Source organism: Malus sylvestris, chromosome 15, assembly GCF_916048215.2.
Source record: "Malus sylvestris chromosome 15, drMalSylv7.2, whole genome shotgun sequence".
Taxonomy (NCBI): domain Eukaryota; kingdom Viridiplantae; phylum Streptophyta; class Magnoliopsida; order Rosales; family Rosaceae; genus Malus; species Malus sylvestris.
Window position 1 is genome coordinate 54213442 of NC_062274.1, and position 17206 is coordinate 54230647.

The following is a 17206-nucleotide window of genomic DNA, read 5'->3' on the forward strand; positions in this document are numbered from 1 at the left end:
TTGCTATGAATCATACTGAATATCTGCTCATGCATTAATTGTATAGTTTGATTATGCATGAATTCAATTGAATTGAATTGAACAAAAAAACAAAAAAACAAAAAATTTGAAAATTAGGGTTTTGGAACCCACACTGTGCAGCAGCCTCGAGTCACGTCGCCGAGCCCAAGCCGGAGCCAGAAGCTCCAAGCCTTTAGAACCCAAACCCACGATGTCGTTTGGACGCCGTCCACCTGTCCAAAATCCCAATGATGTTCACGACGTCACAGGCATGGCCCGCAGCCATGCCCAGCCACCACGGTAGCCATCTCCGATGACCTGCAGTCGTCACCGACCATGATTTTGGCCAAGATTCATATGAATCTCCATGAATTTCGAAAAACCCAAATTAGAATTTGAGGGTTTTTGGTTTATTGACTTCAAGATTTTTCTTTCTCCATCACACCATCGAGGTTCCACGTCAAACTCGTGACTCGCTTAGAGTTCTTTGACCAGAACACGACTGTCGAAAATGGCAGCGCAGGTTTTGACGACCCGTCCCTAATTTTCCTATGTAATTTCTCCCTGAGTATGTGTATTGACGGTTTTGCCCTTAGTGGCGAACGACGTGGACGTGTTTATTTCCTCCTTATTTATTTTATCGTCTTCGTAAATAAATTGTGCACGTTATTACGAGACTGTGTAGATTTTACCAATGTAGAAATACCTATTTCGGATATACTTCGATTTCCTTTTACTGGAGAAAATCCAAAACCCTATCCTTAGATTCCCTAAGCCTACTCATGCGCCCTATCCCCCTTTATTATACTCACCAATCAATCTCCTCAATTCACTCTCAAACCAACCAATCACATATCCCCCTCATTTTTGTCCACCAATCAGAAAAAGAGAAAAAGGGACTCTCTCTTTCTCTTCCTTCTCTCTCTTTCCCGTATACTCTCCCTCTCTGCAAACCCCTTGAACGAACCTTAAACTTCTCAGAACGAACCTAAAAACTACCCCATTGTACTAATCTCAATCCCACGATCACAACCATGTCCTTGAACCTGATTTAAACGAGTTTTGATTCGTTAACTCGGAAGGTCCGAACTCGGCTGAACTGAGATCAACGTGTTTTCAAACAAGTTAGGATGTTTTAAAGCTTGGGAAGGCTTCTACACAACATTCTAAGGGTCCTAGGCTTGTTTTGGAAGAAGGTCAACGTGAAACGACCGAGTTTCAAGGAGTTCACTTTTGGCCGGAACTTTCGAGGCATTTTCCGACAACCTCCGTCCACTTTTTGGACTCCAAACAGGTATAACGCCATTCTACACTTCATTAGCTTCAAATCCATATAAAGTGGGTTAAAAATGGATGAGAAATGAAGAAGTTATGTTAATTTGAAATTTTCCCAGAAATCCGACGAAAATTTAGTTGTAGACGGCGGCGACGGCGTGGACAATCGGAGAAGGTGATGGAATATTCCGTCAGAGTTGACAGAATATACCTGAAGGATTCAGGTAACGTTGTTAATCTCTGTTAGCGTTTAACGGAATATTCCTAACGGCGTCGGTCACGCTGACGGCACGTGGGGGCGCGTTTGGCCTTGCCATTGCCGACACGTGGGGGCACGTGAGCTGTCCAAAAATTATTTTAAAAATTTAGGGATGTTCGTGACATTGAGTAGGTCACGATGGTATATTTAAACCCTAAGTTTGAGCAAACTATGGGGGTTTTATTTAGGTTTACGTATATGTGCTTTAATTAATTCAAAATTAGTTATTTCACATATAGGGGAAACGTATCCCAAGGACGTTCGAGGCCAAGCTAGGCTCAGAGGTTACGACCCAGTAACGTACTTGTGAGTGGGCAGTTTATTTTTATATCTATACGTATTTATAGTTTCCAGAATTGCATAAATACATCACTTTACGTATATATTGCCAAATAATTGATAACTGCAATATAATTGTGATAAATGCTGCTATATGGTTGAGATATTACTGTCATGACATTCATACATATTTGTACATGCTCATCTTGCTTCACCGATGTTAGTACTCAGCCCAGGGCCAAGGCCAGGGCTAGTCCTTCACGTGTATGTTCACATCCCACCGTTCGCTCGCCTTGGATCCAAGTTAGGTGACAGCCATATCGAGTAGATTGCATTATGCAATCCGACTTGTATGTGACCGTGCTTCTGCACCAGCATTCACGTTATCGTAGTACTAGAGCATATTGATTACACCCAGTCTTGTTCGTGTCAGAAATTATCTGTTCAAACTCGTGTGTCAGCCTAGATGGATGAGCACTTAGCTATACTTGATTATCACATGATTATATTATTGTGGCATTTGATACATCATGACTTAGCATATTTCTGGTTATAATACCATTATAATGCTGTTGATTTATTGTTTACATACCTACGTAGTATGTTTTAAGGAAACTATACTTGTTTTACGGCGAGGGGTTAGTATATTCGAAAATAAAGGTTTTCATATAAGCATTGTTTGCTAACCCACTCAACTTTGTTTTTTTCGCCCCTCCAAGACCTAGATAGCTGTACTCTTTATGGCACTCGAGGAATCTCAGAAATTCTAACATTTTCTTCTGTTTAGACGTACGAACTTATCACTGTTAAGTAATAAGTGTACTTTAGTTACTTTGACTACTCTTCTGTAATCTCACTGACTATTACGCTCTGAATAATTGTAGTGGGTTCTTCCCACGATTGCACACTCTTTCACTATTTAGTATAATTAGTTTCAATTAGTCTTGAAATTATTCACTTTTTACATCACTTACCCTTATGGTTACGTCAACTCACGGTGATGGCCAGCATGCTTCGACCTTCCTAGGTCGGGGTGTGTCACCGACCTTCTTCCTAGGTGACCATACCCAGCAAAGCTGGGATCTTCTTGGGCTAAAACCCGAGACTAGTTGGGCCTTCTTCATGGCTTCAATAAATAAATAAATTTTCTTCCGTTGGGCTCGCCTACAATGGCCCATTGCTTTGGCTCGGCCCGTATGACATTGCCCATGGGGCTATGGTGTCTCAATGCACTGCGAAGCACACGATCACAGCCCAAAAGGCTGTGGCACTCCATTGCAAAGTGTCGCACCAGATCACAGCCACACACTGGTCCATCCATGCCTGCAAAGCACATGATTGTTGCCCTCGTTAGGCTACGAGATCTTACCCAGTTTTAGGCCTACTTCCTGACTCTTGGCCCATGACATTCCAGCCCATTTTTGGGCTTGGATCCCATTCTTTTTCACGATTTTTAAAAGCCCATTAGGACTTTGGTCCAATGCTTTGGACCACCAATTATATTGCCTATTTTTTTTAGGCCTTCTGGGTTTTAATTTTTTCGCCCAAACTTTAATTTTGGCCTGAAGTCTAACTAATTAATTCAATTATAATTATAGGCCCTGAAGACCTACTTGTATATATTTGTTACATATTTTTGTATATACATGCATTTGTTTGCAGGTACTATGAACCAAAAGTTCATAAACTTTTCTCGAAAAAAATTAATTGAATGGTTTTAAGTTTTCAAACTTTTATGCATGTGACTGGTTCAATTAATTTTATTTCTAGGTACGACTAGTAGGAAAGTTAGTTGTCTTGCTGATAGTGCAACCACACACACCGTTTTACGTGAACGCATTTATTTCACTAACTTTGTACCTAACAATGCACCTCTGACAACCTTCTCAGGCATCCAACCTGATCGAAGGATACAGAAATGCCTGTATAATGTTGTTCAATGACATTATTTTGACAATTCAAGAGGCACTTTATTCTCCATGTTCCGAAGGAACATTCTTGAGCTTTAAAGATATTCGAGACAATAATTAGACAATAACTACCACACTGAAACCTATGGAGAAAATAGAGTTGAATTTCTATGCATCACTTCTTACGAATATGGCCAGAATCATATTCTAAAGAAGATGGAATGTATCACGAGTGGTCTGTATACTACAACCATACGCCCTATAGAAAGCCATTATATGGCCGGCCCTACCTCAGGGACCACGCATGAAATTACGCTTTAGTATGATCGTGGACACCCTGGATGAACAGCGATACACTGTATCCTCAAATCATCACATGGGCATCCATTAACCCGAAGTTTAGGTTCAATTCAAGGAATCGCATGTTAAATATGTTCTATGGAAAACTTATTATTAAGCCTTCTTATGACAAGATTCGTTCGAATCCTTCTATTTTTTCCTACAAAGGATTCAGGGGGGACATTTGTGGACCAATTCACCCTCCTTGTGGACCATTTAGTTATTTTATGGTATTGGTTGACGCTTGCACATGTTGGTCACACGTGTGCTTGTTGTCCATAAGGAACATTGCCTTCTCCACACTGGTGGCTCAGATTAACAAGGTTTGGGTTTACCACCTTAATTATTCGATCAAATCTATTTGATTGAATAATGCTGGAGAATTCACATCTAAAACTTTTGATGACTATTGCATGTTGGTTGGGGTTGAATTGAACATCATGTACCCTATGTTCACACCCAGAACGGCCCGGCAAAAGCATTCATTAAGCACTTACAAATGATTGCTCAATCGTTGGTCATACGTACCAAGCTCCTAAATCGTTGGTCATATGTACCAAGCTCCTAAATCATTGGGAAAACTCCTACACATTTTTGGTTTTGTGATTTATGTGCTGATTTCGCTATCCTTACGTACAAAAATGGGGCCTCATCAAAAGATGGGAATTTATGTCGAATATGATTCTCCTTCGATTATTTATTACTTAGAACCTTTGACATGTGATCTGTTTACCGATCGTTTCACGAATTGTCACTTCTATAAGACAATGTTCCCATCGTTAGGGGGAGACAAGAATGTCAACATTCCTGATGAACGATGCGAACTATCGTGGACAACTCCTACTTTGTCTCATTTAGATCCCCGCACCGCTTAATCTGAGAGATTGAAATGCAGCGCATATTAGATCTTCAGAGCATAGCTCAAAGCATGCTAAATAATTTCACCGATCTAGCGCGAGTGACAAGATCACATATTCCAGTTGCGAATGTGCTTACAAAGATGGATGTACCAAATGTAGGACAGACTTCCTTCCTGGAGGCCCGAGACACCACTTTAGCTGATCATGTTGAGCGATGACATTGAACCTCATTCCGTTGATGAATGTCGATGTAGAACTGATTGGTCAAACGAGAAACAAGCAATCCAAGTCAAACTCAATTTGCTTGCGAAACGTAAGGTGTTTGGACCTATAGCTCCTACTCCTCCACATGTGAAGCCCGTTGGCTACAAATGGGTTTTCGTTCGAAAGCGTAATGAAAAGAACGAAATTGTGCATTACAAAGCTCGTCTTGTTGCGCAAGGCTTCTCACAACGCTCCGGGATTGACTATAACGAAACTTATTCACCCGTTATGGATGTGATTACTTTTCACTACCTTATCAGTTTGGTAGTTTCTAAAAAAAACTAAGTATACAGCTGATAGACGTAGTAAATGCGTATCTTTATGAGGATTTTGATACGAAAATATATATGAAAGTTCCCAAAGGACTTACATTGACTGGATCAAATATTTCCAAACCCCGAAACATGCTCTCAATTCGGCTAAGGCGTTTACTCTATGGTTTGAAGCAATCCGAAATAATGTGGTATAACCGTTTGAGTAAGTATTTGACTAGTCAGGGATATCTGAACAACGAACTATGTCCTTGCATGTTCATTAAGAAGTCACATTCTAGTTTTTTTATTGTTGCAGTTTATGTCAACGACATGAACCTCATTGGAACTCTTGAAGAGCTCACAAGAACTACCGTGCACTTGAAGTTGAAATTTGAGATGAAAGATCTAGGAAAGACTCAATACTATCTCGATCTCGAGATAGAGTACTGTTCATATGGAATCTTAGTACATTAATCGAACTACACCCAGAAGGTGTTTTGCCTCTTTAACGAGGATAAAGCAAAGCCTTTGAGTACTCATACGGTTGTTTGATCGCTAGATGCAAAATGAGATCCCTTCCATCCGAATGAGGATGATGAAGAGATTTTGGAGCCTGAAGTTCCTTATCTAAGTGTGATATGCGCTTTATTGTACTTAGCTCATTGTACTAGACCCAGCATCTCATTCGCTGTTAATCTTTTGGCAAGATACAGTAATGCACCAACATGTAGACACTGGACTGGTGTTAAAGACATTTTCCGCTACCTTAAGGGTACTACGGATCTAAGCTTGTTCTATCCCTACGGATCTGGGCTTAGTTTTATTTTTATTTATTGTTAGTTCTATTCCACATCATCATCCAAGTCATTTAATGTATAAAAGTTTCCACATCTCTCTTAATCAAGATCGTTAAATGTTATAAAATCTAAAGGTTACAAACAAGTGTAAAAATATTTGTCCAAATGTTTGTCCTTGATCCTATCTCTATATATATATATAGGTGTGAGGCCCACTTTGTAAGTCTCGATTCAACAATCCGAACCATTGTAACCTCTAGATTTTATAACTCCACATCAAATTTCAACGATCTGAACCATTCATTTTGTAAGTCTCGATTCATAGATCATCCTTACAAAAATTCAATTCTATCCGAAACCATTTGCCTATTTAATTATCAAGATCAAATTTCATTGTTTCTTATATAACAAAGTATTCGTTCATTTCTTTGAACCCAATTAGATGTCTTAAACATTTTCGATTTGGCTAATATTTTACAAGGATGATCTAGCCAAATCAGAAATGTTTAAGGCATCTAATTAAGTTCAAAGAAATTAATGAATACTTTGTTATATAAGAAACAATGAAATTTTATTTTGATCATTAAATAGGCAAATAGTTTTGGATTGAATTATATTTTTGCAAGGATGATCTATGAATCGGGATTTAAAAAATAGACGGTTCGGATCGTTGAAGTTCAATGTAGAGTGGGCCCCACATTTGTTTTGCTTTTCTGGGTTTGGGTTGTAACGGGATCAGGTCTTTTATTTCAAGACCTGGGTTTGGGGTTTTAACAAGGGTCTCTTGTTTCTAGACTTCTGAGCTCAGTTCCAATGGTGGTTATGCAGCCAACAAAGAGAAGCACCGAAGATGGCAGTGAACAAGATTAGGGTATATATGTGTGTGTGTGTGTGTGTGTGTGTGTGTGTGTGTCTATATATATAAAGTAGAACTTTACTTCCTCTGTTAACAGGAAGATATGGACTTAGCCAGAACATATAAACCTAAACTACCAAATCTTGTGTCTCAAAGCAAGAGACACCATATATTGAAAAAAATATTAGAAATCTAAAGCAAAGATTACTCCCATAGCCGACAACCAATCTGTGATTCCAATCTTAGGTTCAGCGCAAGCCTTGAATGAGTTCTCCAACCTCTAACAGGATATTCTCCGGATCCTTTTGGTGAGGATCCTGGGGATCCGTGAATTGTGTCCGTTCATCGTACATTATGCGGTCAGTTTTTGTCAAGTACTGTTTATGTTTATTTTTAAATAAAAAAATTTAAAATGATTTCTGATCGCACGATGTACGATGAACGGACATGATTCATGGATCCTCAGGATCTTCACAAAAAGGATCCGGTGATGATCCAGACTCTTCCAACCTGACTTCTAGCGCGCACTGCCAGATTTTATCCCAGCAAGTTGGGCTAGTTGATCCAAAAGCCCAAATCCAAGTGAGGTAGCAAGCAGGGCACACTGACACAAGTGTTGGGCCAATCTCTGGCATTAGCAGCAAGGGGATAGTAGGCCTACTGAGCCCACCAGTAGCCAACTGTCAGTTTTTTGGGCGTGCGAGTGATCTGGAACCAAACAGTTTGGACAAGCAGCTTTCATTATTAAATTTTATTGCTTCCCAAGCACAAACCGACGATCCAGGTAACATGGGCATAGCATTAAGTGCATCCGTTAATCTTGATAGAGGTTGGATCATTGACTCTAATGCTACCGATCACATGACTTTTGACCATACTATTTTTAATTCAACAACAAGACCTCCACATGATAGTATTGTCACTATAAATAGAGGTGTTGCCCCAATCACAGGGGCAAGTTCAATAGCACTCACTCCTACTTTCTCCTTACACAACTGCTTACTTGTTCCCATATTCTCTAGTCATTTATTATCAGTGGGGCAGGTCACTTAGCAATTAAATTGTATTGTGCTAATGTTTCTGATTTTCTGTCTACTTTAAGATATCCGGACTCAGGTGATCATTGAGCGTGGTATTAAGAGGAGGGGTTGTACTATGTTGATGATGTTGCACATGGCCGTGTTCATCAAGTTCAAGGTTGTGACAATGGAAATTTGAAGACTGTTCAGTTATGGCAATGTCAATTAGGTCATGCCTCTTTTGGTTATCTATGAGTTTGAATAAAAGAACCGCTTCTTTTAAGTTAATTCATTTTGGTATATGAGGCCCATCTTTGGTTACTACTTAGCATGGTTTGTGTTGGTTTGTAACATTTGTTGATGACTGCACCAGAATGACTTGGTTGTACCTCATGAAAACTAAAAGCAATGTGGGTGGAATCTTCAAAATCTTTTATTAAATGGTCTACACTCAATACTCACTTCTTATTAAGGTGCTTCGGTCCGACAACGGAGGTGAGTATCTTAATCAAGATCTTTCTCAATTTTTCAAGGAAAAAGGCATTCTCCATGAAACTACTTATCCTCAGACCCCTCAGCAAAATGGAGTCGCCGAACACAAAACCGACACATACTAGAGATTACTCGCACTCTTCTCATTAGTAGTTGTGCACCTAAGACATATTAGGCTGACGCCGTAACTTATGTTATTTGTCTCATGAACTGAATGCTATCGTGTGTTCTCTCTTTTATAACACCCTTGGCCGTGCTTGCCGATCATGTTTTGCTCTTCTGCACCCTTCATCTTGAACCCCAGGTTTTTGGTTGTCGGGCATATGTCCATCTCCACAAAATTCAACGAAGCAAACTTAATCCATATACGATGCGGCGTGTGTGCCTTGGCTTTAGTCCTTAACAAGAGGGATATCAATGTTATCATCCATCTAGCTAACATACATACATCACCATGGATGTTACCTTCTTCGAAGACGAAATATTTTTTTCTTCCTGTCGTACTCTTCAGGGGGAGACAACCGTAATTGAAGATTATGGCAGGTTCGATGTCGTTGAGATAACACCACTTGCGGATTCTGAACCATTTATAGAACGTGATAGCCCAAGTAGGTTGAGTGGGCTGACTGACCGTGAGGTGATTGAACACATTGGCCTAAGTGGGCTGACTGAACATGGAGACAACCCAGATGATGACGCAAGATATGCTAGAAAAAGTGGGCCACATGTTTGCCATGATGTTGCGAAAAAGAATGGGCTGCATGTTTGCCATGATAATGCGGGAAAAAATGGGCCATATGTTTTCCCAAATGGGTGTAATGATAATGGCCCAAGTAGGCGTAATGTTGTTTTTGTTGCCAGCCTAAGTGCACAAAATCAGGACAGAAATAGTGGTGATCCGAGGGGCCTAGGTTGGGGATTGATGGTTCAGGCCCGAGTAGTAGGCCTCGGAACAATTTCAGTGAAGCAGAAGTAGAACATGAAGTACACAACCATGATCAAATGGACATCCATGAGGTAAGTACCCATTCAGGTATTATTACACCATCTTATGTGTTACCTCTTTGACAAAATCAACGAAAACCACCAGACAGATACTTTCCAAAAGAGAATGTGCAATATTTTACTACAAACTATGTCTCCACTCATCGACTTCCAACGAAATATGTGATTTTCTTCAGCAGATGGAAACTATCAAAATACCCCTAGAATGGAAGAAGCATTGAAAGATCCGAAATGAACAGAGGCCATGCAAGTTGAGATGAAAGCATTACAAAAGAATAATACATAGAGTGTGGTTCCACTTCCTAAGGGAAAGAAATAAGTGGGTTGCAAGTGGGTCTTCACTATCAAACATAAGGTGAATGGAAACGTTTGCTCCTGTTACAAGTGGCCAAAGGGTTTATCTAGACTTTTGGGGTTGATTATCAAGAAATGTTTGCTCCTGTTGCAAAAATGAATACCATTATAGTTTTATTGTCTCTTGATGCTAATCTTGATTGGCCTTTGAGATAGTTTGATGTAAAAAATGCATTTCTGCATGGAGATTTAAAGGAAGAGGTGTACATGGATTTTCCACTAAGATATGGCACTGCTAACTCTAGCGGGAAAGTGTGTTGACTTTAGAAGGCACTGTATGGTCTTAAACAGTCACCCAGAGCATGGTTCGGACGATTCACCCATGTAATGAAGAAGTACAGGTATAGACATGGTAACTCAGATTATACTTTGTTCATCAAACGCAAGGATAGCAACGTAACCATGTTTATATATGTGGATGATATGATTGTCACTGGTGATGATACAATGGAAATTGAACGATTGTAGGGATACTTGTCTTCTGAGTTTGAGATGAAAGACCTTGGTGGACTTAAATACTTCCTAGGGATTGAGGTTTCAAGGTCTTGGGAAGGAATATACTTGTCACAGTGGAAGTATGTGTTGGATCTTCTGTTTGAAACTGGTATGCTAAGGTGTAAACCAGTAGATACACCTATTGTGCAGAACCATCATCTGGCGATCTATCAGGATCAAGTCTCGGCAAATAGGGAGAGGTATCAAAGGTTGGTAAGGCGATTGATTTATTTGTCATTTACAAGGCCAGATATTGCTTACACAGTGAGTGGTGAGTCAGTTTATGCATGCTCTTAATGAAGATCACATGGCAACAATGAGTATTCTAAGTTACTTAAAATGAGCTCCAGAAAAAGGGTTAATGTACATAAGGCATGGGTATATGGAGGTGACAGGGTATACCAATGTAGATTGGGCTGAAAATGTTATTGATCGGCGGTCAACATTGTGATATGTTATGTTTGTAGTGGGTAATCTTGTGACTTGGAGAAGTAAGAAGCAAAATGTGGTGGTAAGATCTTCGGCCGAGGTTGAGTACAAAGGAATGGCACATGGTATTTGTGAGCTTCTATGGCTTCGGATTTTACTCACTGAGATAGGGTTTAAACAAAAAAAGATCTATGCTGTTGTATTGTGATAATCAAACACAATGAGAGATAGCTAACAATTCGGTGTAGTATGATAGGACCAAGCATGTTGAGGTGGATAGACATTTCATAAAAGAAAAGTTGGATGTTAAGTTGGTTGACATTCCGTTCGCAAAGACAAAAGAACAGTTGTCAGATATTCTAACTCATGTCGTGCAGGTTTCAGGAGTCACTTGACAAGTTGAGCCTAGAGGATATCTATGCTCCAACTTGAGGGGGAGTGTTGGCGTGAGTTAAAGTTCTAGGTGGAATAGGGAAATAAACTTGGAATTGAGATAAAAGTCCAAATTTAAAAATTGACATACACTAATTCCCTTGTTTGGATTTAAACGCATAGAAATTTAGAATTTCTGCATGGAAAAAAAAACTTGGAATTTGGGACCTCCAATTCCCCAAGTTTAAATTTTATGTAAAATATGTGTCATTTCCCAAACAAAAAAAAATCACAAATTCTAGAAAATAAGATCCCACCATTTCAATTTCCGTCATTTTAAAATTTCTTAGTAATCTTAAACTTCTTGGTTCAGAGTGAACGACGGCTGGAAACCCATCCTTACTCTCGGCAATGGAGTTGAGATCTCCAAACGCACGTCTGGATCCTTTCACACCTTCCGCAGCCGCTTCCTCCTCACTTCTCTGTCACCCTATCAATTCATTATCATTCCCAACACCATCGATGCTGCCAAGCAATGGGATCCTCATCTCGTAGAAGCAAGGTACATCAAAGATCTTGGAGATAACATCAGCATCATCTGTCTCATGTTTAGAGATCATTCAAAGCCTCCCTTTCGAAACAGAGAATTTGTAGTCTACGAGCGATGTGAAAATATGGAAGATGGTACCCTGGTGGTAGCAGTTGTTTCACTTCCAAAGGAGATAGCTGCCGGATTGGAACCACAGCAAAATGACGCCATCAGGGGGCTGTTGCTGCAATCAGGATGGGTAGTCGAGAAGCTTCAAGGTCATTCATGCATGGTCGCCTATATTGTTCAGGCCGCCTCCTTATTTCCTTTTGAATTTGCAGTTTACAGAGTATGAATTAATGTTAAGAAACTTTGATCAATTGTCATACAACTCAAACAGTTTTTTGTTGTCGAATGAATATGCAGTTGGATCCTGCCGGATGAATGCCGAGGTGTTTTGTCAATCGACTTAACAACAGACTCGTTATGATCATTGAAAATCTAAAGAAACTGGCACAAGCCTCTATTCCTATTGATGCCCAAACATCATGAGATCATTACTACTTACATTGTACAAACTACAAGGTGGAGGAGAAACTCTAGTCTCCCTCAATTAGTAAGTATGACGATCCCAATTCTCTCTCTCTCTCTCTCTCTCTCTCTCTTAAAGAAATTAGAGCTTCATTTGAAGGGGAAAAGGAACAGAGAAAACAGTCGACCTCCCTGCTTTTTGTCTCTTGTTTCTTTACTCTTAAGAGAATGAATGTTCGCTCAACCATTAAGCCTCCATACTTGGTTAGCAAGCTCAGGCATCCAAGGTTTCTCGGCTGGTATCACACTGATGCCTTGCATAATCCCTCTACTCCTACCCAACCCATCTTCTCTCTTCTTGCCGGAAGTGATAGTTGCGGCACCGTTCAAAGAAATACAGTGGTCACTGTCTTACGTTTGACCCTTTCCATTGTTCCATGGCTTCCGCCGGCCCACCTTATTCCCTCCTTCCTTTCTTCCCCGTCATCAGGGTTCCTTCTCTCTAGAGCTTCAATTCCGCGTGTTCCACGTTGTTTCCGTTAAATAATAATTTGAATTTTAGTTTTACCTAAACTTTTATGAAGATTAATCTAACGTGCTGCCTGCCTGCATTATTTTAGGGTATTCCCATCACTCTCTCTTCTCCTCTATTAAATTTGAGATGATTATCTTCAATATCTCAGCCTGCATTGGGAATTCTTCCCTTGTTAAGAGTACGCATTCAAAATCATTTAAATCACACACCCGATTGCTAAACAACTGACACGTCATTAAATCATTTAGCCAATGTATGTGTGTATATATATATACACACCCAATTGCTAAACAACTGACAAGTCATTGTATCGAGAATACAGGACGCTGTATCGTCCAAGTACATTTGATGTGTACTTCAAAAGACTACTTTGACAGACATTCCAAACCATTACATCACTCAACGTTTCAAACACAACATTCTACAGTTTCATCATTGTTCCATCATGGGATAATCCTTATTTAGACAGGACCAACACCTGAGTGATATACTACATTTCAAATGCCTCAACTCAGACCTTAATTGTCGACCCTTTATGCTGCACTTAGGGATGGACAAGCTTCATCTGATTTTAAAAAGGAAGTTTCAGAAGAATGGAACCGACAATTTCAAACAGGGTCCCTGAAGCACCAATCAACACAAAAGCAACAATAAGCATTTCGTTCATATGGTGCCTCACATATACGTCAAATGCTACCAGAACATTAGATATATGCTATACTCTAACCAAGAGAGTAACTTAATAAATGTTAATTCAAACCTCTTCAACCCAATTTTTTAACTATGGAGAAGGAGCATCCGGCTGCTTTTCTGGTATAGCATCTAGGAATGCCGGTATCTTTTTGTATGCCTCATGCAACCTGGCCAAAAGGGGGAACTGAGTCTGCACAACAGGGAGAGAGAGAGATATGGTTATTCTAAATTTACATATCAAGGGCTAAAGAAATATGAATGATAAGCTGTTTGTATTATTCTGAAGGAAAGAGACGTTTGGTGCACTCTCTGCATGTACCTTTTCTTAACCAAGTCCCTTTAAGTACCTTAGTTGTGGTAAACCTACCTTGATATAAACCCCTAATTAATTAACACTACAATTTCCACGTCAATGTGAAAAGCTACCATTCATATCATAAGAACAGATATGAATGTCAAAAACGATCTCTTACTGTTTCTTATGAAAAATAATATAGCTAAAAATAGAAGAAAGACAGGTTGCTCCTGAAAGTTGGATCAGATAGGAACTTGATTTCTGACCCAAACGACAACAACTTGATCATGTGATGGAAACATTACAACACCACAAAACTGGATAGTTTCCATCATCATGCGAATCAAGTGAATAAATGTTCATTTGCAACAGTTGTAACTTGCATAAGAATCGAATGGTAAGTACCATGTCTAGCTGGAACCTAATGGCTGTATAAACCTGGGGTGCCAGAAACAAATCTGCCTGCAAATATTTGTCAATATGTTAGAGATAAAGTAATTTCACACTAACATTTGTTCTGTGGAACATTAGAAAGTGACATTGCCATGCAAACATGCTACTCAAGTTTTAGGGTTCATGCAACGACTTTTTGAAAATCACAAAACTGCTATGGACTCTTCAAAAGTCTACATCATATACACCTAAACATCTTTACTCCACCAACTTTTTTGTAAAACCCATCAATTTCCATATGCTCTCATACTTAATGGGACTCTTAGTACTTATAGGAGTATTTGGAAGTCCTATTATAAGCCCATAAATATGTATATCTTTTGGTGCCTTGGTATGTCCTTTCTTCTCTCTTCACCTCCTCTTATTCTTTATTTCTCTAGAATCACAGAAACCCCAAAACATTCATTCCCCATAAACTCTTCTGGTTACCCAAACCCAAACTTCCATCAATCTAAAGCCTACCATAATAAAAAAATACCAGTAACCTCAGACCTGCCTCAAAAATGGTTTTTTTGTGGTTACTCTAGTTTTTGAGACAAATTATTTCAAAATGTTTCTCTCAGTTTTCTTATTTTCCAACATAGAAAACGATTGCGAGTCTTTTTCTGAAAAGCGAGAATAAAAGAAAAAGGACAAAATGAGCAAACAGACCATGTAAACTTCATCTCCAGTGGCATATTTTCCTGCATGGTTGTTCAGCAGTTCTTCAAGTGCTGAAAGACATGAAAGTATCACATATCTTGTGGTTTGATAAATCTCGCACAGTTGGGGTGAGTTGGGGAATAGAGAAGCAAGTTTGAGGTGGAAATATCATTATATCTATTCTAGGGGAGGGATGAATCGATAGCCTTGTAAAATCATACCTGAAAAGCCTTTTCCAATATGAAATTTAACCCATTCAATTTTCTCATCGGGACTAACTTTTTCTTCAAGGTACTTCTGTAAGTTGGAAAAGCAGCAAAACAAGATCCATATCATTTAGGTTATAATAGTATCATGAGAAGTGAACTCAATATTTGATCCAGCTAATTACCAGTACAGCCAGATTCTGTAGAGGTTGTATGCTTGAGGAAACAATATTTGCAGCCTGCATATCAGGTGATAAGGGACATGCTAATAGCATTAAAATTTTGAACATACATTTAAGAATCTTACTATAACATATTTTAGATAAGTTATTTGGTCAGAATAATAAACATTCCACAGTTATAATTGGAAACTTAAATTACTAGTAATATATCCCAGGGGCAGGGCATGGTACTTTTTCCTTAGTTGAATTAGCATCACTCAGTGTGCTAAACACAATATAGTACTAAGCACCAATACAGGTGAAACTAATTTTCCATTCCTCAAAATCACAATAAAAGCAACTGATCCACATATGTGTGTAGCTGTGTAGGCCATAGCATACTCATCAGTGCAGTTCTGGGAAAGTTGCAAATGTTTTGCCAAGTCAAAAGGAAAAAATTGGAAACCATAATATAACTAATGAACTCAGCCAATGATACTGAGGGTTGTCGCAGGCACACTGAAGACCATATCTTCATCAGTTACAACATTTGGCAGAGAGATTAATTGAGCTGGGGTCCTCATGATCGGAGGAGATGTATGGTTACCAATTGGCTATGCCGTGGCTGCAACTTGTTAAGCATTTATGTTCTCACTGTAACATTAGCACAATTACTTGTATTGCACCAAGAAATTAAGTCACTCCGCCTATTTTAAAGGCATTAAGTGCATGATGCGCCCAATTAGTTCTAAATGGCAAAACATAGTATAACGGAAGGGTAGTTTTCAAGGACTATATGCATACATCTATTTTTGTTTGGTTTCTTTCTCCTTTGTATTGGTAATACTAATAGTTGAGAAAAGGTATAAACAATTAAAAAGAGAAGAGAAAGAAGCTGTTAGGCCTGACCTGGTAATTGATAGCCCTTTTCTGAAGATCGGGCGGTAACAATGGATGTTGCGGGTACTTTTCTTCTAAATGCTAGATAAAGAAGAAGATTAATGCAATGCAATGGAATATTGGGTATTTGGATTTTGGATGGAGGAGAAGCAATCAACAAGTGTAATAAGAAGATAGAGGAGAAAGTAGAAACAAGAGGTACCAATTACCATTAGGATGGCAAATGAGTCAGCAACAAGGGTGTCCCCATCCACAAGCACAGGCACATACCCGACCGGATTCAGCTTTCTGAACTCTGCTTAATTGCAACAATTTGCAATTTGCAAACAACCAAATTATAGTAAATAATTTAAACAGAATTACAACAATTGAGTTAGGTGTTCGTCAATTGTCATAGGAGGGAGAGGGAGGGACTAAACTAAACTAACCGGGACTGAATTGCTCTCCCTTCAGCAGGTTTACAGCTTTGTACTCGTATTTCAACCCTAATTATTATTAATTCAGTACATAATAAATTATTGCATGAATGAACCAACAATTGAATGAATACTTACTTTTTTTTCTTTTAGAAAAAAGGGGAAAATTTTGACCTTTCAAGTTGAGAGCAATTCGGACACGGTAGGAGCAAGAGCTTCTCCAGTAGGAATAAAGCTTGATTTGTTGATCGCCACTTTCAGTCGCCGCCTGCGCCTCCACCTCCACCTCCACCTCCTGTGCTTCCATCTTATCATTCGTTATCATTTGTTAGGGTTATTGTTATGTATCAAATCAAATCAATCAACCGAATATTAATTAAACGCAGAAAAGAAATTCACTCACCATTTTGATAAATTAAACGCAGCAGAGCAGCATCAGCCTCGGCACGCCCTGAGTTTTCAGCTTTTGAGGTTTGACAGACAGATTATTCTATTACGTTTTGAATTTTGACAGAGAGATACCAAGGCGAGGATTGAGTTGAACCTCAGTTTATTCTATTACGTTGTTTGACTTACTTTATGGATT

General features: G+C 39.1%; 2 protein-coding genes across 9 annotated transcripts; one reads left to right on the forward strand and one right to left on the reverse strand.

The window, feature by feature from the left end:
- The first annotated feature begins 907 nt into the window (after window positions 1-907).
- LOC126604091 (uncharacterized) lies at window positions 908-13432 on the forward strand. Of its 4 annotated transcripts, none has more exons than XR_007616477.1 (5): window positions 908-1294; window positions 1395-1499; window positions 1774-1840; window positions 8196-8290; window positions 11633-12185. XR_007616477.1 is itself a non-coding variant. In XM_050271188.1 (5 exons), the coding sequence occupies exons 2-5, from the start codon at window positions 1454-1456 to the stop codon at window positions 12259-12261; spliced, it is 594 nt and encodes a 197-aa protein (XP_050127145.1). In that variant the 5' UTR covers window positions 908-1294; window positions 1395-1453; the 3' UTR covers window positions 12262-13432. The 4 variants fall into 4 exon arrangements, 2 of the variants coding, with proteins under 2 accessions (XP_050127145.1, XP_050127144.1); XM_050271188.1 differs by lacking the exon at window positions 8196-8290 and adding an exon at window positions 12215-13432 and having other exon boundaries at window positions 11633-12066; XR_007616478.1 differs by lacking the exon at window positions 11633-12185 and having other exon boundaries at window positions 8196-8404.
- Window positions 13160-17190, reverse strand: LOC126604090 (glutathione S-transferase zeta class-like). Of its 5 annotated transcripts, none has more exons than XM_050271183.1 (11): window positions 17024-17189; window positions 16795-16927; window positions 16633-16689; window positions 16414-16499; window positions 16214-16285; window positions 15329-15382; window positions 15159-15234; window positions 14947-15008; window positions 14248-14304; window positions 13615-13737; window positions 13160-13475 (listed from the first exon to the last, which is right to left on the reverse strand). In XM_050271183.1, exons 1-10 carry the CDS (start codon window positions 17024-17026, stop codon window positions 13636-13638), a joined length of 702 nt encoding a protein of 233 aa, XP_050127140.1. In that variant the 5' UTR covers window positions 17027-17189; the 3' UTR covers window positions 13160-13475; window positions 13615-13635. The 5 variants fall into 5 exon arrangements, with proteins under 5 accessions (XP_050127140.1, XP_050127138.1, XP_050127139.1 ...); XM_050271181.1 differs by having other exon boundaries at window positions 16759-16927; XM_050271182.1 differs by having other exon boundaries at window positions 16759-16915; window positions 17024-17184.
- Between the last annotated feature and the right edge of the window lie 16 nt (window positions 17191-17206).

Bases quoted from the DNA above. Each gene is read 5' to 3' on its own strand.
- LOC126604091 (XM_050271187.1), top strand. From the start codon at position 1,454: ATGGAATATTCCGTCAGAGTTGACAGAATATACCTGAAGGATTCAG. The intron at 1,500-1,773 runs GTAACGTTGTTA...TTTCACATATAG, and splicing joins AATATACCTGAAGGATTCAG to GGGAAACGTATCCCAAGGAC. The intron at 1,841-11,632 runs GTGAGTGGGCAG...TTCTTGGTTCAG, and splicing joins TACGACCCAGTAACGTACTT to AGTGAACGACGGCTGGAAAC.
- LOC126604090 (XM_050271181.1), bottom strand. The intron at 16,500-16,632 runs GTTAGTTTAGTT...GCAATTAAGCAG, and splicing joins GGGAGAGCAATTCAGTCCCG to AGTTCAGAAAGCTGAATCCG. The intron at 15,009-15,158 runs GTATGATTTTAC...CATGTCTTTCAG, and splicing joins TATTGGAAAAGGCTTTTCAG to CACTTGAAGAACTGCTGAAC.